This window comes from Sminthopsis crassicaudata, chromosome 6, assembly GCF_048593235.1.
Source record: "Sminthopsis crassicaudata isolate SCR6 chromosome 6, ASM4859323v1, whole genome shotgun sequence".
Taxonomy (NCBI): Eukaryota; Metazoa; Chordata; class Mammalia; order Dasyuromorphia; family Dasyuridae; genus Sminthopsis; species Sminthopsis crassicaudata.
The window spans coordinates 28,389,100-28,412,886 of record NC_133622.1 but is presented as its reverse complement, the minus strand read 5'-3'; the positions used below and the strand labels follow the sequence as shown (position 1 = coordinate 28,412,886).

The following is a 23,787-nucleotide window of genomic DNA, read 5'->3' as shown; positions in this document are numbered from 1 at the left end:
CAAAATACACACCCCCAGACCCAAAAAATACCCCCAAACTATTTGTTAAGCTATGAGTTTCAAACAAACATTTCTTTGGTGTTCCAGACTAATTGCACAAACAGTAAACAATTAGATTTTATTTTAAAAGAACATAAAAAAATGTTGATATGCTTTTTGAATCTATGCAACATACAATAGTGTCTTTGAAATAAAGATCGTTAATAACTACTTTTCAAACACTTTGAAGAATACTCAGTTTGAGCAAACCGTATCACGTCTCCCAAACCTTTACACAATCTTCTGATTGTAAATAATTATTTATTTTCTTCTCTCCTTATTTAATATGTAAGTCTAAGAATACTTAGCAACTAAAGTTTGCCATCCTACACAACAAGCTGGAACTGCCCCCTTTCAAAAATAAGTAACTCTGCTTTGGGTTATTTTTCATTTAACCAGGATTGAGAAGTAGAGGGAGAGAAGATAAAGCCTACATCATGAAGAAAACAGTCATTTATGCAAATTAAGGCATTTAAACTGCAATATCATCTGAACCCTTAGAAGGAACTTTGCACTTAGTTCTGATAATTCTACACTTCAAGGCTTTGAAAAGACTAATGTTTTACTATTATTACAGTTGGTTCTTTCCTATTTATACAAAACAACAAACTGGAGACAATAAGAAATGACTTTGTAAAAATGTAAACATTTTAGTCACAATTTGCATTATTTGGTCTCGAAAAATAGCGTTTTATAAGTTACAAGATAAATGCAGTTTAAGTATAATTATGAACAGTATAGGAAAAGTTTACTCTGCCTTAGGCTGTAACTTATTTTTTTCTGGTTGAAAGAAGTGTTCTTCAATGGCACTAACAAGATCATCCAGTTCTTTCTTTAGCTGTTCATGGTCACTGGAGATTTAAAAAAAAACAAAAAAAAAACAAAAAACAAGATTCCAAATTAACAGGGTTACTATGAAACTGCGAAAGTACATTTTTAAAAACCAAGCAACAAAAGGAGCTATCTTTTCAAGTTAAAGGGAAAGTTAAAAGGACAGAGTAGTACCTATTTTGTGTTATTTTTATGAGGAAAAACTTTCATGAGCCTGATATAAAATTAAAGTTTCAACATTTGCTTATTTTCCTTAAAATTCTCTCTGTAAATCCATACATAGGCTAACCTTCTATTCCTAAATAACTAACAGTATTGCCTTACCAATGACTTAGGTAAGCTGGTAACAGAAAGATGAGTCTATAATTGTGTTCACTGGCAAAGATTCTTAAATTTGTATTATTTCTAAAATGGCCGATCACCTTAGTTCTACAGCATGAAACCGCGCTAATGACAATGTATGTTCATTTTATATTCGAAACACGAAAATTCAATCCAATATTCATTCAGAACTTATTATGTACAGTGTGGAAAGCTGGAGGCTGAGTAAAGACCAGCCCTGACTTAACTCCCATAGCTAGGGCGCTGGGCAATGAAGTCCCAGGAAATGGCAAGTTTCTGATGATCCGTGTCAAGGAAGGAAGCTCTTTACACCAATAAAATTATAAGCCTGGAAAGCCCCCAAATCAAAACTTATACCTACGAACAAAGGGTCAGCACAATGACAGGTAAAGGGCACACGCCTGTGAGGGTTAAAAGCTAGGGGGAAGGTACCAGGGAGAGGCTGGGTTGTTCTTTGAACAACTGGAGTGGGGAGATCATTTCGGCAGTGGTTCGGGAAAGGTGGGCGTTGAGCAGATGAAGACCAAAGATTGGGAAAACTGATAGGGATCAATTAGGGAGGAAGCCCGGGATGGTGAGGAAGACCAAGGATTTGCAGCCAGAGCTCTGGGCAGGTCACTTAAATTATCTGTTCCTCAGTTTCCTCACCTGTAAAATGATGAGGCTGTCTATATTCCAGCTTCTTAAACTGTGGGTTACAACCCAAAATGGGGTCTTGCTAGTGATGTGGGGGTTGTGAAATTACAGTTTATTATCGTAAATGTTTGATTTGTATACTTAAACACCCACATACTGGGGACCATATAAAAATTTCCTGAGCAAAAAGGGGATGCGAATGGAAAGAGTTTAAGAAGTCCTGGTTTATGTGATTTCTAAGGTTCCTTCCAGATCAAAATCTATTATCTTATGAAAAAGTATAAAGGCAGATGGAGAATAGAAGAGTTTATCAAGGATGGAGAAATACATGGAAGTGGGTGGTAGAAAATAAGGCTCGAGATGCAGCGAGAGGTCAGATGTGAGAGACGGGAAGGTAGAAATGGCATCATTTGCTAACTGGTCAGATATTGGAGGCTGGGGACAAGTCCGGATAATGGCAAGGTTAGGAATTTGGGAGAGTGGAAGACGGGCAATACCTTATACAGAAACATGGAAGTTGAGAAGGAAGGGTTGTGAGAACAAGGCCTATGACAGAGGAGGAAAATGGGCCCGTGTTGCAGGGAACCTCAAGAATGTACTGCCACCAGAGAACAATGGGGCACTGTGCCCAGAGGGCCTTTGGCCCCACAATGCCAGCAGGAGGCCCGTATCCCAGAGATGAAAAGGGAAAAGGATCTTTTTGTACCAGTGTTTGGGGGATGACAAAGAAGTGGAAATGGGAGAGATACCCGTCAAGTGGGAAATGGCAAGGCGAGGCCCTGATGGTGAAGGAGTGCTACTGCGCTGTAGGAAATGCTGAGTGGCCCTTCCCCCCCCCCCTTTTTGATCTGATTTTTTGTGCAGTGTGATAAATGTGGAAATGTGTTCAGAAGAATTGGACATGTTCAATGCATGGTAGCTTGCTTGGGGAGGGAGGGAGGGAAAAAAATCTGGAAGACAAGGTTTTGCAAGGGGCAATGTTGAAAAGTTATCTTTACTGTATTTTAAAAATAAAAAGCTGGTACTGAAAAAATAAAAAATTAAACACAAAGAAACAAAAACTGAGTAGAGTGGTCTCAGAAAAATTCGGGAAGACTTTTATGGACTGATGCAGAGTGAGTGAGTATTGCACACTCAAGTTTTTAAGGAGGTTCAGTCCTGCCTTGGCCATGCTGAGTCTGGGATGTCTTTGGAACATTCTACCTGCGATGTCCACTAGGCCCTGGTGACCCAGGATGGACACTGGAGACACAGGAACTGCTGGAGTTAACAGCATGAAGATGCCTCAGCCATGTGGAGCGGAGCCCCAAGAGAATGGAGTCATGGGGCCAGGAGCATAGCAGGCCCGAGACTGGAGAGCCAAGGGCCTAAGGGAGTAGTGAAGGGGGTGAGCCCGGTCTGAGGGACAGCACAACAGGGAGACAGGGAGGGAAGGACAGAGGAAGATGGAGGCCACAACCCGCGATGAAGGACCCGCAGAGAGAGCGGTTCGGCGGGGGTGGGGAGGGCCAAGGGGCTTCGGGACAATCTCCTGACCCAAAAAAGCAGGAGGAGGGGAGAAGGGCTGGAAGCAGAGGGGATTTCTTGAGAAGAAAAGGCCTGGAAAGCTTTTAAATCCAGGAAGAATCTGCAGCCTGTTGGGGCCTGGCAGATAAGATGACTTCAGGACTGGTGGGGGGGCTCCCTCCAGCTTGTTCCCCCAGCCTTGAAGCAGTGCGAGGATGGGGGAAAGAGGAGGGCCGGGCCCTCAGTCTGCTGGGAGCCCCAGGGCCCTGCTCTCGTCCCCAAATCGGGCTGGCTTCTCCCACCAGAAGGATGGCACGCTGCGGCCTAGGACAGCTCCCCAGATGCATCACCCCCATGAAACTCCCCGTCCCCCCTACCTGTTTCCGGGCGGCACGCAGAGCTCAGCATAGTATTTGATTTTGGGCTCTGTCCCGCTGGTCCTCATGGTGGCCACTCCTCCATTGGTAAAAGTAAAAGTGATCATTTGGCTGCTTTTACTCGTAGGGAGAATCTAGGGGTGAAGTCAGAGGCACAATGTATTTAAGGTTCCTATTTAAGTGTTTGGAAATGACCAATCTCTTTCCTTTAAGCGAATAAAAGACCACAAGAACAATCCTGGGAGGCCAATATTTATAATTAAGAAAAAACCCCACAGATACAATAGAAATTCCACACAACCCAAAGTTAGTTTAAAACAAAATAACATGAAATGAAAGAGAATAGCGACTGATTCAAAAATTCCTTTGCTACCAGCTAATTTACCCCTTAGATTTTTTCTGAATTAAGATTAAAATTTATTGCTAGAAATAACATTCAATGAATTAATACACATTTCACTGGTACAACATTTCTTTTGTTCATGTGAATATTAAAATAATAAAAAGGTAAAAGTCTAAAAAGAACCGTAATGATCAGAGATCAAAGACAATAAGCCTGACCAGCATTCCTGTTCTCTAATGTACTCTGCTATATTTCCTGTTCTTCACCCAAGGCTTACTTTGATTTCAATGGGAACACACATGGTTGTAAGGGGCCTTTAAATGGACAGCACCACAGAGCATCTGGAGATTTGAGTCCCCCAGGAAGTAATTTCTGTGGCTATTAGGATGCCTTGTAGGTGGGATCTTGGCCATGATGAGATAGCTTCGTCATGGGTGACTCTCTCGCTGATTGGCTGTGTGTGTGACCTCACAGGCCCTATGTAAGCCCACTGCAGGCAGCAGGCGGCCTCTTTAACCTCGCGCTCTTCACCCTGGCTCCCCAGCCTGGGTGGCCAAGCCGAGATGGGTAGCCGAAAGAGGTAAGGATTTTGGTAGTGAACACATGGGTCTTCTGACCAGGTGTTCACTCGGGAACCAACAAGTCAGGGCATCAGTTAGGGCATTATGTGAGTAGGTATAATAAAGGTTTTTAAGATTACATGTGGCTGTTCTTGAACGCGCTACCGGTTATTAAGCTACAGATTCAAGAGATGGTGGCCAGAGACCTTTGAAGGCCTCAGAGGAGGCGAGCCGGGTAGAGTTCACACTGCAAAGGACAGTGGTCAAAGGTACTCTGGTGGGCCTAGGACAGACTGGTAACAGTAACTGCCAGGAGAGCACGCTACACATGGTGCCACAGAATGTGGGGAGGGAAGGGCCCCGAGTCCAGCTGTCTAATTTTAAAGATAAGGAAGCTGGCCCAACATCAGGAGGCAAAACTCCAGGGCTCTTGATTTCCAGTGCAGTGCTCTAAGACAGGATTTTTGTTTGTTTGTTTTAATTGTAGTTTTTATTTACCAGACATATGCATGGGTAATTTTACAGCATTGACAATTGCCAACCCTTTGTTCCAATTTTTCCCCTCCTTCCCCCACCCCCTCCCCCAGATGGCAGGTTGACCCAATATATGTTACATATGTTAAAGTATAAATTAAATACAATATATGTATATATGTAAGACATGATGTTTATGGTGAAAATAAAATCTAGTTTGCAGTTAGGATTTCCTATGCTAGTTCAGACATTACAAAATGATCTACTGTAGAGCAAAACCCATCAATCCCTCACCTCCCTGTATCTTTTCATCCTAAGCTTATAACAATTCTCCATTGAAGTCTGAAGCCAAGATCGCATTTCGGCATGAAGGCGGCCCTGGGTTCCCTCAGGTACCAAGGCCTGGTGACAGACTCTGGGGAGTTGGAGGATTAATCTAACCAGGCCTGAGGAAGCTATCGCAAGAGGATCTGCACCCTCCATCCTTGGAGGACTCTCTCAGTGCTGATGGATCATGGATATTTTGAAATCATACAGAGAACATTATGTATGCCTGGAATTTACTTAGATTATTTCTGTAGTTTCTGTTTCTTTTGATCAAACATTCAGTATATACATAGAAATGAAGTTAATCATATAAACCAAGAAAAATACTCACGGCTTTTTTGTCAGGTTGGCTGCTATCATAGCCCGTGGTAAGATCCCTAACCCCGGAAACTTCAAATTTACCACAAGTCTTCGGGTACATGTTTTTTCCATCATAGTTTCTAAGGTTTTCAAATAAATTTTTGATGGTATTTTGGTTGTGGCAAATAAAATATGAAGCCTTGGTAATATGGTAACCATATCTATCAGAGAGAAAAACATACATAGCATTTAGTGTAAAAAATCTGAATGACTAATAGGCCATGAAATCACAGGATTTTAGAGATCAATGAAACCACAGAAACCCTTTAGCCCAACCCCCTTAATTTGACAAAAGAACATTTTGGCACAGAGTAGTGAAGTGATCTGGTCAGATGTGGGAAGAATGGGCCTGGGATGGACCCAGAGCTCCTGATTCCATGGCTGTCTCTGGCCATTGGACTCCCAGCTCACTTTCTATTTGGTCCCACCTTCACCCCAAGGGTCTTATAATCCAAAAATGACATCAGTGCCTGAGGCTTGCTCAATGACTGCCGAGTCCTTGGCCCAAACCCCCTATTTTAAGGAGTCTTAAGCATGGTTCTCACTTTTAGCTCATTTTCTGGCCTGCTCTTCCCACCCACTAGCTGCCTTTCCCCTTGTGGGTTTTGTATTCCAGTTAAAACGCAGGCTCCTCCAAGTAGCGGTTATCTTGTTTTCCTATTGTTCATCTCCAATTATTTAGCCCAGTACCTGGAACATAATAAGAGCTTAATGCTCTCATCTATTTGTCAACAACAAAACTTGATTTAATAAGCATTTATGAAGCATATGCTATTAATAAAGCACTGTGTTCGGTGCCAAGAATCAAAAGACAAGATTCATAATTAATTCAGGAAGAGGTTTGAAGTACACACACACACACACACACACACACACACACACACACACACACGGTACGAGGCAGAACAAGAGAAGGGCCAAAGAAAAAGCTTTAGCTGGCGTTCTTTGAAATTTAGAGACTGGGGCAGTAGGTGCAGAGGGACATCCTGAAAGGCTTCAGAAGGCAGAATTTGGCACCTCAGCTCAGCCTCAACAGAATATCAACACTATGTATTGCCATACTGGTGAAATATAACAGTACCTAGTGTTGATATTCTGTTATTGATGAAATAAATAAAATTAAGAATTCTGATTTGGCTTTATGGAACTTAGTTTTAGGAATATAATGTTGCCAAATTCCTTTAAAAACAACAGTTTAATATTATTTATTGTTCTGCTTATTATCACATCATTAGGGCTCATGGCAATGACTCTAATCTCCTTTGTTTCACTTACAGGTTACTTTTATGGAAAATTATTGTATAAAATATACAAGAAAAAATTCAATTATATGTATCTCTTCTTTGGCTCTAAATGAATTCCCCACACGTGCTTAAGAGAGCCTACAACATTCTCTAGGTGAATCTGGGTTTTCTGGATAATTGTAACTGAAAGAAAAAGAAAACAGTTGGACACTAATGCACTCTTGGTGGTGAACTAGTTCCAAACTGTTCTCCAGAGTGGCTCGACTATGTCCAATGGCCTACAAAACTTTGCACATACCCTTTGACCCAGCAATCAGACCTCTAGGTCTGCATGCCAAAGAGATCACAGAAAAAGGAAAAGGACCCATGTGTACAAAAATACTTATAGTAGTTCTTCTTGTGATGGCGAAGAATCGGAAATTACGGGAATGTCTATCAATTGGGAAATGTCTAAACAAATTGTGGTATATAACGATAATGGAATATTATTGTGCTCTAAGAAATGCAGAGAGAGGCAGAACCAGGAGATCACTGTGCAGTAAACTGTTTTTAAGGAGATAAGTTTGACTTTTGGACATACTGAGTCTGAGATGTCTCTGGAACATTTGGTTTGAAATGTCCAGCAGGCAACTGGTGAAATGGGATGGAAACCCAATAGGATATATTGGAGTCACCGGCATTAAGATGATCCAGACCCATGGAAGCTAACGAGGATGCCGATAATGTAGAGAGAAAAGGGTAGAAGACTCAGGATGAAATACACTATCCACCTCCAGAGAGAAGTGATAAACTCGGAGCGCAGACTGATGCGCGTTTTTGTCACTTATTTTATTTTTCTTCAAACTACATATTTCTCGCTCCCCACATTCAATTGGTCGTGCGGTCTCAGATTCCTCCCTCAACCTGCCTTTCACCCCAACGCCATTTCCACACTGAAGTAATCACTTCCCACTGCGGGCCACAATCCGCATGATCTCATGTCTGACCTGCTAATCAAGTAACTGCCAAGCATTTACGAGTGCATGTGCGTCATACCCAGGCAAAGCTACACCTGACCACGCAGCACCCTCTAATGAGGTACCTTTATCCAATATATGGAAAGCAGACGCCAAGTCACCCTTCGAGGTGAAAGGATGAACGGCTGGGGAATTGGGCAAAACCTTCCTCAAAAGGGAGTGTCTGAACGGAGTTTTCTACAAGAGCCAGGACCTGAAGAAGTGTGAGGGGAATGCACTGAAAGGACGGGGATCATATTGTGCAAAGGCTGATGGAAGACGGGGCATGTCCTACATAAATGGCAAGAACCCTTGGAAGAAGGGTGTCATCAAGTCAACCAACAGGAACCCAGAGAAAGGCAGAAAGCAGGGGCCAGCCGGGCTCTGGCCAAGGGACTTCGCCTCTTTGTCCCAGAGCTTTGGGGAGGATCAAAGGAAATAATGACCAAGGCACTGCCCACAGTCTGGCACAGTAGTTACTATATGACATTAGCTCTGCTGTCATTCTGTGGCAGGGAGACCAGGCAGGCCCTCTGCCCAGGAACCAAGAGAAAAGGCAGGGGCAGCTAGGTGGCACAGTGGATAGAGCACCAGCCCCGAATTCAGGAGGACCCGAGTTCAAATTTGGTCTCCCGACACTTAACACTTCCTAGTTGTGTGACCCTGGGCAAGTCACTTAACCTCAGCCTCAAAAAAAAAAAAAAAAAGAAAGAAAGAAAGAAAGAGAAAAGGCACCAAGAGCAGGGAGGCCTGGGGAAGCTTCTTGCTATGGCGGGGGGAGGGGGGGCAGCCAGGCGCCTGGAGTCCCGGATCAGAGGAAGGGGTGAGACTGGGAAGGCAGGAAGGGGCCAAGTCACCAAAGGCAATGAATTCCTGGAGGTAAAGGGGAGTGGCTGCCCGAGGAAGGTCAAGTTGTCGTGCACCAAAGTCAGACTAGGAAGAGCTTTCAATGCCCAACTGAGGAGGTGCCATGAGGTGCCAAAGGAACAGAGAGCCAAGAAGGGGTGGCCCGGTTAGATCTGCCACTGGGGAAACTACTTTGGTGGCTGTGAGAGGATGAAGCAGGCAGGTCTGGGCAGAGGCCGTGAAGGCTCGAACGAGGCCCTCGCTAGGTAATGGAGAAGGAAAGGCGAGAGAGAGACAGAAAGGTCAGATTTGGGACTAATTCTATCTGCTGGGGTGAGAGGGCCCAAGAAGTCGAGGAGGAGCACAGAGACGTGAGCCTGAGTGAGTGGAGAGGGTGGCCATGAAATAAAGGGGTGTGAAAGCGGTGGGGGAGTGTGTCTAGTTTGGGATGCACTGAGTTTGAGATGCCGAAAGGTATTCCGGGGTGGAATGTGCAGCAGGAAGCTGGTGATGGAGGCCTGGAGCTGGATCCAAGTTTGGAGGCCTGTACAGGGAATTAGTGAAGCTACCTGTGAGTGAACATGCATGGCACGGGCTCAGCACGGGTGCTTGTTGGGCCCCGTTTGCTGCAGAATCCTCACCTTCCCTATCCCCAATACCTCTGCCCACTAAGTGTCCGAGCTCTCTGGTTATCTGATTCCCAAGGCCCCTAAGTGCCAGCTTTCCTTTAGGCCTTCCGTTATCCGGAGTCCTCCCCTGTAATTACCCTCATGGGCTCCCAGTTTTACACAAGCCAGTCTGTGCCCGTACCCCTCTGTAGGCCCCGTAGCACCTCGCACACTGCCTCGCATACGTGCGCACGAGGAATACTTATTTGCTACACAGGCAGCATGGAGATCGTTACAAAAAAGTCGGCAGAACTTACTCAACGTAGATGGCTTTCAGTTGCTGTGCCAGAGACAAATTCTTGGTCGCAAGAAAACTGGCCAATTCTGCACATATGACGGCAGCGCTGACGCCGTCTTTGTCCAAAACAAAAGGACAGCACATGTATCCTGCGGAAAACATACGTCAACCTATCAGAACGGACTCCCTTACAAGCCACACAACCGCGCGCTCACTACATGCATAAAAGCAGCAGAGATGCCCACGGACAACGCGCACTCTATTGACTCTACGGAACTATCATTTGTATTCCCCATCTCTGTTAATTTGTTCCTTTAACGTCCGACCAGAGACCTCCTTGCTGTAGCATCTGCCGCCATTTTTACCTGCCCTATCACCTAGCGGTTGTGTGCCCACGGTTGTGGCTCCTCTGGAAGCTCCTAGGGAGGGAGCAATGGCTCATTTCTTGTCGGGTCTGACTCCGTGACCCCCTCTGGGGCTTTCTTGGCTAAGACACAGGGGCAGTTTGCCATTTCCTCCTCCTGCTCATTTTACAGATGAGGAAACTGAGGAAATGGCAAATGGGGGGAGGGACTGGTCCAGGGCCACAAGCTAGTGCCGAGGTGGCTCCTGACTCAGCCGGGACTCTGCGCCCCATGGCGCCCCCTGGTGGGACCTTATAATGACTGCCAAAGGCTGAAACATTCCCAGCACAAACCAAAAATCTGACTTTTGACCCTGTTAATTCACATTTGTCTGGCATGTTTATCCGAGGGCACCGACCCCATCCCTGCCTGGCCTGTGAGGTGCAGTGGGTACATTCAGGCCCATCAGCAGGCGCTCTCCCAGAAGCACGGGGATGAGCTTCTACAAACAAGGAGACCACCTAATGATTCCGTTTTAGCCAATTTCATTTCTCACGTGACAGTCCAGTGCTTTTAACGGGAATTTTTGTTTACTATAGAGCCGCTCCCCTAACAAGCACAGACTGCTCCCATCACATCTAATATGAAGAAGTAATTTATTTCTTCCCAGATTCAGCTGAAGGTTCATCACAGATTGGCTCATATTTATTGTTACTTCTTACCAATAGCTTCCTCAAATGCAAACAGAACAGTCTTCCCCTGTTCTAATAGTTGTTTGGCTCGATTTCCCATCCATTTAAAGCCAGTTAATGTTTCCTAATGGAGCAATAAGTAAAATAAAAATATTTTAATCCCATCTACAGAGATTGTTCTTTTTTATTATGAAAATAAAAAGCACAGACTTATATAAACATATTACCTCAAAATGGAAACCTTCCTTTAAGGCAATGGCCCTCAGGATCTTTGAAGAAACTGTGCTGGATAGCATGTACAGATCTTTAAGAGCATTTCGATCTTGATTTCGATCTTGATTCTTTTCCTTCCAATTGGTAAAAAGCCACCAGCCTAAAAGAGCCCCCATCTCATTTCCAGAAAACACTTTCCATTCACCACTGTGGGAAAAAAGGCCATCCATCACTAAAGGAATCTTGAAAAAAAAACTCTGGAAATGAGGAAAAGACCCCCCAGAGGCTTTGTGGGTATGTGCAGAAAGCTGACTTATGACTCAGAAAAAAACAAAATTTACACACATAGGATTAAAAAGATTGAAAAATAGATCCCCATGTATTATTCATTTAAAAATAAATAATGTCAAGTTGTCAAAAATCTTGCTGTCTTGAGAAGCTTACAAAATTTTTTCTACCAAAGAGTAAACAAATGATAATATTTTAGTGCACTTTTTTGGGGGGGAGGCATATGCTCTGGTTTAAAATATATTGGTGCTTCATGAAAACATTAATACTCTCCAAGCATAAACTTAATTTAATTTTAGGGCTTGCTGTACATTACTGACTGTGAATGAGTGATTAAATGGAATTTCTCTAAGGTCTTATCAAAACAAAAAGGAAGTTGATTAACAAAGGGCAAACAAAGAATGTTACCTTCTCTTATTTGTAATCAACACGATTAGAATAAATCTAATCTCAAAGCTAGGACTACTGAATTAATTTCATTTTCTGATTGATAGTGACTTTGCTACTTTTGCTATTAGCAAAAAATATATTTACATTGGATGATTTTACATCATACCTGAACGACTAGCCTATGTCTATACCATAAATTATGTACTTGGAAGTGTCCTCTCATCAGAATCAAACCTATTTAAGTGAAAATGTTTTATAAAGTGACAATAAAAGTATATGTTAATGAATATTAACTTTGTAAAGTTTAACTTAAAAACCTCATAGCACATTGTTATGTGTTAGAGAAGTAGAAGTACTTTAAAATGACTTCTATCTCATTTGTAAATTAATAGAAAATTTATTAAAATAATCATCTATGCACATGTTTTACCTATATAGGTTTGCTTGCTGTTTGGAGAAGGGCAATAGAGGGAAGGGAGAGAGAAAAATTTGGAACACAAAGTTTTACAAGGGTGGATGTTGAAAACTATCTTTGCATGAACTTTGAAAATAAAAAGCTATTCCCCGCCCCCCCCCAAAATAATAATACCAGCTAAATGGAATGAATCCTATACTCATTTTGTAATTTCATCAAGTTCCCAAAAGACAATGTTATAAAACTGTATATTAAAAACACATTAAAAAAAACAGAAACCTTTAAGCTTTTAAACTTACTCTTCTTGCTGTTCTGCTACTGCAAGTCGATCAGCATCTGGATCATTTGCTAAAACAATTTTAGCCTGTGTTTTTTCAGCCAAAGCAAATGATAATGTCTGGAAAAGAGTTAAAAGAAAACAATTACTCTAATCAAGAAAAAGAGTCTTGAAAAAAATCAAATTCTCTTTTTAAATGAAAAAAATTCCAAATCTAATGAGATTTCTAGCAGTTACTCTAGAATCATTGTACATGATATTTAATAATGAAAAGAAGTCCATGTTTGGCAGAATTAGTCACAACTAAAGCCAGCCTGTATAATTCACTAGATCCAGCTTAGCAACAAATGTATGATAGTAGTACTTCTAAACGATCTAGAAAAGGTGCATAGTAAACAGATTTTATGACTATTCTATTTAGTCTAGCTGTGAAAATAGTTTCAAGTATCAGCCACAATATAAAGATATTTCTCAAAAATCCTATAAAGATGCAAACTACAGAATACATCTCATTTTTGTTCCTAGTTCTAACATAAAGGCAATGTACAGACATGACATTAATAGTACAGCATTCTCGGTCAAAACTAAGCGATGTATCCAATCTGGAGAATTCTTTGGAAAATTAATAAGTTACCATATGTTAAAACAAAAAGCCCTTGGTGATGAAAGGAAATTTCTATTTTATTTAATATAAACAAAACATTGCTAGAGGATCTTACTTTGTTTATGAACTGTTTTGAACATACCAAATAGTTTTTTATTTTAAAAAATTGGGGGGAAGGGGAAGGGTTAGGTAACATGCCCAGGATCACAGGAGTGTCTGAGGCCACATTTGAACTCAGGTCCTCCTGGCTCCAAGATTGGTGCTCTATCCACAGTGCCACCTGACTGCCCCCTAAGTAGTTTTTTAAATTAGAAAAAGTTACCAAGACACCTTTACCCTCTTCAGGATTTGGGTATTTCACTGTTGGAAACTCTGGGTCAGGAGCTTTCTGTTCAGGAACAGCATCAGGAGGAACAAAGTCAAATGCCTTGAAAGCTGACTGTACAAAATCATGGCCTACACCATGAACAGAAGTATGGACAAATTTCACTGTTGATGAACTGTTGGCATTTCTGAAATGAGATAAATTAAAGATGCTATGTGAACTCAAATATTCATGTTATTAAAAACGGGAATGTTTGGCCATTGGCGAGGTGAGATTCTTTACAAAATTAAAAAATAATTCCATGATGTATAATGACAAAGATGTCATTAGGCTGAATCAGTTCTATGTTTACTTTTCCATAACAAGGCAAAAAAGCTTCACTTTTTTAAAACTAAAACTATTTAGCAAAAAAATAATAATAATAATAATTAATTAAAAAAACAAAGCCTTTCACTCAGTTAACATCTATAAAAGTCTAATTTTGTTGTAAAGCCAAAAAATTGCAGTCAACTTACTTCAAAAACATTATGAAACATTCTAAAAGTGAGCAAAAATGGAATGCAGAGAACTATTAAGCCAAATTAATCAATCATGAATAATAAGGGTTTTCTGAAAATCAGTCAATTTTTACAGGGGGTGTGGAAATAAAGGTCCAAAAAAGCCAAGTTTCTCATTGTAGGAGATTTGTCTAGCCAGGCCATCTGGCTCCAAACTCAGCATATTTCCACCACCCCATATGAGTTTTAGTATTGATTTAGTGTACAAAATACCAGCAGTCAAGAGATACTTTTAATCCAGAGCTGTATCATCGGAGGCCACCCAATAAACTGAGGTGACTAAGTGATAAGGACAAAATCCAGATCAGTCAAATGAAAGATCCCCTTCCCCACAACTCTCCAACATTCTTCTCCAAACTGGGGATTCCAGTATCAGCACTCCAAGCCTGCACACCTCGATCTGACCTTTTCTGAAAAGTGAAAAGTTGGCCTAATTGAAAACAAGGGTCCAAGCTTTATAGATTAGGGAATGGAAGCTCAGCCAAGAACATAAACCAATTAACGGCTTGTCTGGGAGTAGAATCTAGGGCTCCAGAGAGCTTTTTCTCTATGTGTTGTTTCAATGACACTTTAGGAAGTAATCTGTGTAACCTGACTCAATATAGGGATGCAAGATTTCAAAGGAGGAGTCAAAGTCAGAATTACCCAACTTTTAATACCAAAAATGGATGGGGACAGAAGTAGCAGAATGACAAGATGTTACTTATATGTTATAGAATAATAATGAAAATCTCAATTATGCTTAATCAGGCAAACATTTGCCAAGTACTTACATGCAAGGATCTACACTAGGTGCTGGAGCAAGACAAAATCTTTGCCTTCAAGTCTGTCTCAGCACAATGCCTAAGCTGCAAGAGACCCTTAATAAATTATCATAAACATTTGATAATTACTTAAGACCTGTAGTCTATTCCATGTCTCCTAAGTCAGATTCTTGCTGCTTCCTGTGAGCTGCTGACCACTAGTTAGTTTCTTATTCAAAGTCTTTGTGTGTTTAACATGTAAATAAATTACTAAAATCCTCTCCCGGCCAATTTTAGGTGTTTGATGTCAATCAAAAATGTTGCTGTAGCTACTATGTCAACATTAACATTATTTTTGTTTATTTCTTCTGTGTCTAACAGTGCATTTCAAAAAGTCACTGTTTGTTAAATAAATAGCTGAATACATTAAACTACAAGAGCCAATGCACACAGGATTTCTTTACCTATGAAAGCAGTATTTCTTTAAGTCTTCAAAGTAATCTTTATTGATTGTAGGGTATGGGTCATGAAGAAGTGGGTTGTTACTAATGATGCTGTCATCCCACGCTTTAGTCCATGGCTCCTGATTTTCTTCAATAGCTTGAGAGATTCCTTTGTCATGAGGAGGAATGATCTGAGCTCCATTATCCCAATAGACCTAAAGAATTCAACAAACCCAAAAATTGGCAAAAGATTTTCATGGATAAACACAAACCTAGTGCTTAAGTTCTATCTGAAATATAAGGGATAGAAGACAAAAATACCTTGTAACCATTATCCTGCTTTGGGTTATGGGAGGCTGTGATCATGATTCCTGCACACAGATTCAGATTTGAGACGGTATAGGGCTGTAAGAATATTAGAATATAATGAATAAACATTTTTGTTCATATTATGGTATGTACTTTCAAATGGATATATTTTATAGGTTATTTGCACTCATTGGTAATCCTTTAAAATAATCACAACAGTTACAAACAACAACATGTCATTTCACTTCTAGGCACCACAAGCAAGCAACACGGATACTTAAGTAACCTTGGAATGAGCACTAGCACACCAGGTCAAGGAGTGTGACCCAAGCAAGAATTCTTTTCCAGATCTTTTATTCTCAAAGAAGAGTCTCTCTAAATATAGCCAGGCCATTTGTTAAGACAACAAATATAGCCTTGTCAATTCCTGAAATCTTTCTAGCTCCACAAAATCTACAAATCCTTGATCAGTCCTGATGCAGCTTTTAAAAACCCAGGTTCACTTTCATATCACAATAAGGCAGTAGATGCAGGACTTTGTTAGAAGCTGTCCCAACTCTATGAAGCTTTCTACCTCTCCCTATTTGCTTACAGCTGGAAACCCAAGAAAGTGGTATCTAAATATGGGTTATTATTCAATCATAGCAGTTTCTCCAACACTTAGCACAATCCTATTAACAAAGTACATATTTAATAAATGTTTGTTAAATTCAACTGACTTTCTACAGAGTAAAGAAATAAACTATATTTCATTTTTATTCTACAATGCAGAATATCCACTAACATCCAGAAATTATCAACCAAAGGTAAAAAAAATATTTTTTCCAACATCAAAATGTCTTTAATCAAGTAAAATATTTAAGCTAAATGATCTGTCCTCTAGTGGCCTACATAATTCTTATCAATAGAATGAGAAGTTATGTAAAAACAAATCAGCTAACTCTTTTTTTTTTTTTTGATGAGCTCACATTTTTGTTGGATACAAATATATAAATCACGCCACTGCTTAAGAGTTAAAAAATTTTATTAACTTAAAAAAACCACACTCTTAAAGTTCACAAACTAGTGAGCAATAACAATCTTTACTGTAGCTTTTCTTAACATATATTCTTTTAAAGTATTTAATGAATGTCCTACTACATGTTACCAAACATTTTTTATTGGTCTCTTAAAATGAGATATCTCCCCAATTAGCAAAAAGAAATAACCAGGTTAAGTAATAAGATGTTTGAATGCCTGTTAGTCATAAATAATAGGGTACCTAGTAACTGAATAGTGAATCATTAATAATTACATAGTTGGAAAATTCCAGAAAGTAAGATGTGGATAGTAGATAATACTACTACTCATTGTAGAATTCTCCAAGTATATATAGAATGATTTCCCCAAACAATTAAAAAGGAAATTGCCACTCTTAAGAATGCAAGCACAAAGAACATGGTATTGTTCCTTTTAATTGCCACAGAGAACACTAAGAAGTATACACATTAGGCAATTTACTTCTAATGGTTCAAGCAGTATGTGGGAAAAATTACAGTTGATAGGGGGAAAATATTTAACACATAGCTGCTGACTTTCTATAGCCTCGCCAATAAAATGCAAGAAATGTTTTTTTGTTTTTTCCACTAAGTTCTATTTAATCCTTGCTTCTATTTTGTGACAGAAATTTGGAAAGGGAGAAATGGTTACTTACCACAAAGGGAGTTGGTGTTATATTAGAAAAGAGATACACAGGAATTCCTTGACTGATAAAAGCTGTAGCAGCTAGCTGTGCAAACCTAGAACGCAGAATCATATAGGAAAATGAGGATTTGTTTATGAAGAAGGTATCAAAGAGACATGTACACACATGTATGTGTGTATATATGTCTATGTGTATATAAACTTTCTTTCATGAGAGTTGAAAACAAATTATAAAGATTTGAAGCAAGTATAGGGTAGTAAGAAAGTAGAGGGTCTGGATGTCAATATTTTAAAAAGTTTAACATGGAAGAAAAGTACGCATGTGTGTTGAGGGTTTGTAGTTGGTGTTTTCAATTATATGATAAATTCCTTAAAAACCTTATTTGAATACGTTTGTTTTTCCAATGTGCTGGAGCACATTGCCGATTTTGAATAAATTCTTCAAAATTTACAGGATCGTTTTGGCTTCAAGTGAATAAATAATCTACTTCAAAAGAATTCGATTATGGCTCGCTCTTTACATTATATTAATCAGAATTAAAATGTTTCATTAAAACAGTATTATATAATGTTAAAATGAGAAAAGCTGTCTGGAGGATGGAGGTATAGGCAGTCATAGAAACAAAATGAAAAATAAATGTAAACTAGGTCTACTTTAAAGCCAGGTTTCAATAACTAATATCTATAAACTATTATTTTTATGATATATTGCAAAAATGTAAAAATATCTGGGGGGCAACTAGGTGGTGCAGTGGATAGAGTACCAGCCCTGGTTAATTAGGAATTGTAGTGAGCTCTACTTAATTTTGTTAAAATCTATTTCTTTAATCCAAAATGAAAAGTATTAATTTATAAAATTTCCAAGGAGAAATTGCCAACAATTTCTGAAGCTAAAAGGAAAATGTAGCAAAATAGCTGAAGTACTGAATTAATAGTAAGAACATAAAACACATTGAAACATTAAATAATCTGAAAATTATTCAAAATACCTTTTACTGCTACCTCCACTGGATGAGTGAGCTCGAGCATCAAAGCTAATCACCACACCTCTTTTCTTTATATCACTGAAGTTTTTTTCCAAATATCTACACAATCCCTAAAAAGTTAATCCATATTAAAATTATACTTAATTCTTAGCTTTAAAATTAAACTTATAAATATACTTTATTCTTAGCTTTAAAATAAATATTAAATAATTATAACATTAAAATATGGAATATGGAAATAATTAAAATGCTTCTCAAGTTCCTCTTGGATATCAGAGTGCTTCAAAAAAAGAAATCATTGGTAATAATTTCAGAACACGTGACAATTAGTGTCATTTTTCTATAAAGAAAACTCTTTACTGAAATATACAAGATCATGGAAAAAATGACCTCTGGATTGAATAAGTTATTAAATGTGATAAATGAAAAATCCTGAAAACTAAGTAATAAATGTTATCAAATTATATTTTATTTTAATTAAATTTCACATTAATTTCAAAGGTTTATATACTTTTAGTACTGGCACATGGAGAGCTGTTCTCTTTAAAGGGCAACTAAGAACCACCAGAGAAACCTAGAAAAGAGCACTCACATTTTAGAAAGTTATAAAGGCAGGCTTTTAATTGACACGCTGACTCGGTACTGGCACTTTGCCTTGCTGCCATGTCTAGGCAGGCTTTCGTTTCTCTTTTCCTGATACTTAAGAAACAATCAGGGAAGTAGGGGAACATTATGTGCTCCTGTTTTATTGGTTTCTCTGAAGAAAACTCAGATGCCCGTTACCGGAACAGCAACTGATAAGATTCTGAATTGTGGCAAAGAGCAGCAGAAAACCCTCAGCTCGGTCCCCAACACTTCTTGGCAGTTCTGAGCCACCGCCCTGGGAACAAAGTCTAGACAGGAAGACTTTATGGAGTCTATAGCTGCAAGCCCATTTCCCCCAGGAAGGACAATGGGCAAAATGGTCCTTTGAAGGGCCTTCAATGTCACTTGACTTTAGGAGTTAGGAGATGGTGGGGCAGGGACAGGAAGGAGACGATCAGTTTCAGTCAAGAAGCCCTGGGGACTACCCTTCCTTAGTGAACTGTCTGATTTTGTTTTGTTTTTCTGTTCAGTGATTTTTAGTAGGCTAGAAAACTTGTGGTGGATCCCTTTGTACTAATGCAGCTCCACAGTGCACCTTTAAGTTATATTTAAGCTCAAAGGCGTGCTTGAGGAGTTAAGGGATTTGCTTTCACCACGTTGCAGGTTCTGCTGGCTAACTCCATTGCCAGCCCTGTGTCCACTCTACCATGGCCTCAGAATCAGAACCTGGCCTTTGGCATGGGGAATCAATTAAAAAGGACTGAAAGAATGAACAAATGGTCACATTTCTAACAGTATTTTTACTTGCATTTCATAGTGAACATAAGTAAATTAGCGTCTTGGTTACTTCAGCAACTTTCTGAAAAAGCTTCTTGAAAACTTTGACTATTGTAAAGAACCATAAAATTGTTAGTCTAAAGCAGAGGCTTACGAACTTTAAAAAATGTTTTAATAACTAGTTTAATATAATTGGTTTCCTTTGTTATGCTATATTTTTATGTCATATTTTGAAAAACTTTCTTCTAAGAAGAGCTCCACAGGCTTCACTAGACTGTCAGAGGGTCCTATACCCGACCAAGATTGAGAACCCCTTTCTTAAAGGCAGAATGAGATCTGAAAATTGGGCCACTGGTTCTCGGTGACACTAGGGGCACAAATGAGCTTCAGCAAACTATCTGGACCATAAGTTGCCAAGATGATTCTCTACAAAGAAGTCAGAAAATGCATTCATAATTAAAGCCAAATTGAGGCTACTGTTAGCAGAAATAAAGAAATACAAAACAGATCAGTACCTGAGAAGTCTGAATGATGGTTAAATCGTTCATCTGGGAAATCCCAGCTCCCATCGCAGCTCTCAGGCCAGCGGTTCCAAACTCCATGCGGGAGCCGAAACATTTCTGTAGTTCTTCTCGATTATTGTCCGCGATCATTTGTTTGACCATTTCTAAAGTTTTAGGATTCTAGAAAACATAATCATGTGGGCCACAACAGTCAAGTGGTCAGGAGAACAAGAGACCTAAACTTTCCAATGATCAAAAACTGACTTTGACCCCAAATCCATAAATTTCCCTTTCCTCTTTGAGGTTTCCCGTGACCTTAAAGGTCAAATAACTTAAGCTTCTGAGAAGCAGAGTAACCACAGATGCCTTGTGAATATTTAATATGGTAATAAAACAGTCTTATTGGAAACACCATCGGCTTGGAAAGACTTGGGAAATCCGAACAGCGACCAATCGGCATTCCCAAAGACTCAGGGGTGAGAGCTCGCGGAGGTGACTTTTCGAGGAGACCCATCATCTCCGAAGCCAGTGCTCAGGAGAAAAGGCGGGAGTCCGGCTCTGCTCTGGGCTGCGGGGCAGGGACATTTACCAGACACCTCGGCAGGCCACAACTCGGGCTGGACCCTGGTGCCTGGAGGCCGCCCAGTGCCCTGCCTCCGACCTCCTGCACCCCCCCCCTTAAGTTTATTTCTCAGTCAGGGTTCAGCATTCCGTTTTGCTCCGAGTTTTCTCCCCGCTCTCTACCTGCCCTCCGGCAGAGAGGAAGCTCTGCACACAGTGGGCACTTTATCCACCGGCAGTCCCGGGACAGGTTCCCCTCCTGCGCCCCCCGTTGGGGCAGGTTTATTTCTCAGTCAGTGTTCAGCATTCTGTTTTGCTCCGGGTTTTCTCCCCGCTCTCTACCTGCCCTCCGGCAGAGAGGAAGCTCTGCACACAGTGGGCACTTTATCCACCTGCAGTCCCGGGACAGGTTCCCCTCCTGCGCCCCTCCCCCCTCACCCCGGGATGCTAGTGGTCCCCCTCCCGGGTGTCTCCACGACCACTCGGGAGGGAGCAGCTGCGGAAATCACGGTCGCTCGAGGGGGAGGGGCTCACCAAGGCCGGCTGCCAGTCAGCGGCAAGGCCGGCGCCCCGGGAAATGCCCGTTTGTGGTGGAACGAAACCTCATCTGCAACGGAACTTCGAACCCGCGGGGCCCGGCGGGGAAACTAGGGAGCCCCACCCCCTCCCGGGGGCCACCTCCAACTCCAGGGGGCTGCGGGGGCACGGGGAGAAGCGGCACAGGGGCGGCTCTTTCCAAGAGGCCGCGGGGGAGGGGAAAAAAGATGGGGGGGAAGGCGGAGGTAAGGATGCGGGAAGGGGGAGGGGAAGGGCCGGGAGAAGGGGAGGAAGAGAGAAGCAGGGGAGGGAGAGAGGAAGAGAGGGATGGAGAGGGGGATGGAGATGCCGCGGCCGTCCACAGCCGCCTGGACCTCACCTTGTCCCACCGAAGCCACTGGGCGGCCGCCTGGTCGAGCCGCGAGTCCCCTCCCGGGCCGTCCCCGGCCGCCACCGACACGGCCGCCGCGGCCGCGGCCGCCACCGCCGTCCTGGTCGCCATTCCGCTCCGGTACGTCCCTCTCAGCGGTGCCGCCGCCGAGCTCGGAAGCAGCGAGTACCGGAACACCTCACTGGACTCTCCGGCCTCCGCTCGGCGCTGTTTAGGAAGAGCGTGAGGTGGCTCTGATTGGCCGCGAGCTCGCGCCTAGCTCCGCCCTCTGGACGCTACTGGATCAGCGCCGGGGGCGGAGCCTACGGGAGAAAAAAAAGGTCTCAGGCCCCGCCTCCATCCGGTCCGGGACGCTCCGCTTTTACTTGCATTTTCACTGAACAAAAATTGCTTTTCTCTCTCTTACCTCTTTGCTATTAAAAAAAAGGGAAAAAAGAAAGAAAGAAAAGAAAAGCTACAAATATGCGTAGTCGAGCAAAACGCATGTCCACAGGAGTCGCGTCCCCGCGGTCACCCGCCCGCGGCGCGTTTCACCTTCGGTCCCGGCTGTCACGGGCCAGGACTCGGCTCTTCCCGAGCCTCGGCGAGCCGCGCGTGCCGGCGCTGCGCTAAAGGCAGGAATACCGCACCGCGCGGCCCGTTCCGGGGGAGCGCGGGTCCGGGAGCGAAAAGCGCACTCATTTACATTATCTGGATAAACACGCTCAGGGTGGGGGTCCCGAGCGTGCGCAGACCCTGCTCCTTCAGCCGATAGCACCCCTCCGGGAGTCCCGGACCGGGGATGAAGCGCGGTGCTCCTGGGACGGGCCTGGGAAGCGCGCGGGAACGCTCTCACTACTGCGTGGGAAGGAGCCCTTTCCCAGCCTGGGTCCATGTTGAAGGCTCTCACTCTCAGCTCTTTCACCCCTGGGGAGCCCGGTGATTTTCTCGAGGTGCCCAGTGAGAAATCCGCTAAGGGGAAGGGTCTTCAGGACTTCTCCCCTCCAAAGCCGTGCACTCCCAAGAAGCGGGCCTCAGCCTCAGCCTTCCATTTTTAAAAATTAATTATAATAGTTTTTATTTACCAGATAGCTGCATGGGTAATTTACAACATGGACAATTTCAGCCTTCCCTTCTAAAGAGTGACATCAGGAATCCAGGAGGAGGAATCCGAACCGGGTTTTTCATCTGGCCCCGCAGCCACATCTCAGAATCAAGAAGTGATTTTCAGGAGTGATCTTTGATCCCCCCTCCGGGCCAATGGGAGGACTCACCCAGCATCCCAAGTCTGCTCATGACTGATCCTGTGGGACCAGGACTAAAGAACTCAATCACATTGGGAGTTTTCCTCCCAGAGACCAAGCTCAAAGAGGGGAGATTCTATCCGCGAGGGTCAGGGGAAATATCGCTCCTTGTTCCAAATCTTTGAAAGAAATGTTCCTTTGTACAAACTACCCAGTGGGTGCGGAGAATCCCTACTGAGGGGGTGCAGGGCGGAGGAGAGACAGAGCTGGTGGGGCCTGAACTGGCGGCTCAGCCCGTACGACTGGGGAAATTCGGCTGGAGGCCCAGCGGGAGCGCCAGGATCACTCAGGCGGGAATCCACACCTCCACCCGCAGCCCAAGTTTGGCCCCGTCACTCTGACTTCTCTGTAGAGCAATAAATATGCTGGGTGAGTCCTCCCTCTGGCCCGGAGGGGGGATCAAAGATCACTCCTGAATATCACCTCTTGATTCTGAGATGTGGCTGCAGGGCCAGATGAAAAACCCGGTTCGGATTCCTCCTCCTGGATTCCTGAGGTCACTCTTCAGAACGGAAGGCTGAAATTGTCCATGTTGTAAAATTACCCATGCAGCTATCTGGTAAATAAAAACTATTAAATGAATGAATGAATGAATTAAAAAACCAAGAATGTTGAATTCGCACTAAAACTCAAAATATATAATCAAGGAAAAAACCCACTCCCTTGACAAGAACTAACCACAAGGTTCTATGAGCCTCAGTTTCCTCTCTTGGAAAATGAGACTTTGGACTAGCAGCGGTCCTCAAACTTTTTAATAGGGGCCGGTTCACTGTCCCTCAGACTGAGACTAGAGTAAAAACAAACGCTCACCCTCGGTCTCCGCCCTCAGAACATTTGCCGTTACCCGGCGCCGGCATAAACGTCCTCAGCCCCACCCGCCTCTGGCCCGAGGGCCCCTGGACTACGGGATCACTGTTTGGCCCGAAATCCAGTGAGTCTGGAACCTTAGGGCTTATCCCACTAGATAGAGACCCAGCATGAATAGTTTATCCTCTCATCCATTCACAGGATAAAACCCGGCCCCCCGCCGTCTCCGGGCAGATGGTGTCCGCGTACCCCCCTACTTCCTCGCTTATCTCCCCAGCTCCATTAAAT

General features: G+C 42.5%; 1 protein-coding gene across 2 annotated transcripts; it reads right to left on the bottom strand.

Moving 5' to 3' along the window:
* Nucleotides 1-70: 70 nt before the first annotated feature.
* On the bottom strand, nucleotides 71-21,695 carry PGM2 (phosphoglucomutase 2). 2 transcript variants are annotated; one of them, XM_074272351.1, is made up of 14 exons: nucleotides 21,398-21,695; nucleotides 19,933-20,100; nucleotides 18,059-18,165; nucleotides 17,080-17,164; nucleotides 15,399-15,482; nucleotides 15,099-15,292; nucleotides 13,332-13,521; nucleotides 12,428-12,525; nucleotides 11,050-11,242; nucleotides 10,853-10,946; nucleotides 9,806-9,935; nucleotides 5,767-5,956; nucleotides 3,732-3,865; nucleotides 71-890 (listed from the first exon to the last, which is right to left on the bottom strand). In XM_074272351.1, exons 1-14 carry the CDS (start codon nucleotides 21,518-21,520, stop codon nucleotides 788-790), a joined length of 1,893 nt encoding a protein of 630 aa, XP_074128452.1. In that variant the 5' UTR covers nucleotides 21,521-21,695; the 3' UTR covers nucleotides 71-787. The 2 variants fall into 2 exon arrangements, with proteins under 2 accessions (XP_074128452.1, XP_074128453.1); XM_074272352.1 differs by lacking the exon at nucleotides 21,398-21,695 and adding an exon at nucleotides 21,016-21,119.
* Nucleotides 21,696-23,787: the final 2,092 nt, after the last annotated feature.

What these genes read in the sequence shown, in the direction of transcription:
- PGM2 (XM_074272351.1), bottom strand. Translation starts at nt 21,520, where the DNA reads ATGGCGACCAGGACGGCGGTGGCGGCCGCGGCCGCGGCGGCCGTGTCG. An exon ending in AGTGGAGGTAGCAGTAAAAG is followed by an intron (nt 17,165 to 18,058) that starts GTATTTTGAATA and finishes TCTGCGTTCTAG; the next exon opens with GTTTGCACAGCTAGCTGCTA. An exon ending in AAGAGGGTAAAGGTGTCTTG is followed by an intron (nt 12,526 to 13,331) that starts GTAACTTTTTCT and finishes ACTCTTTTCCAG; the next exon opens with ACATTATCATTTGCTTTGGC.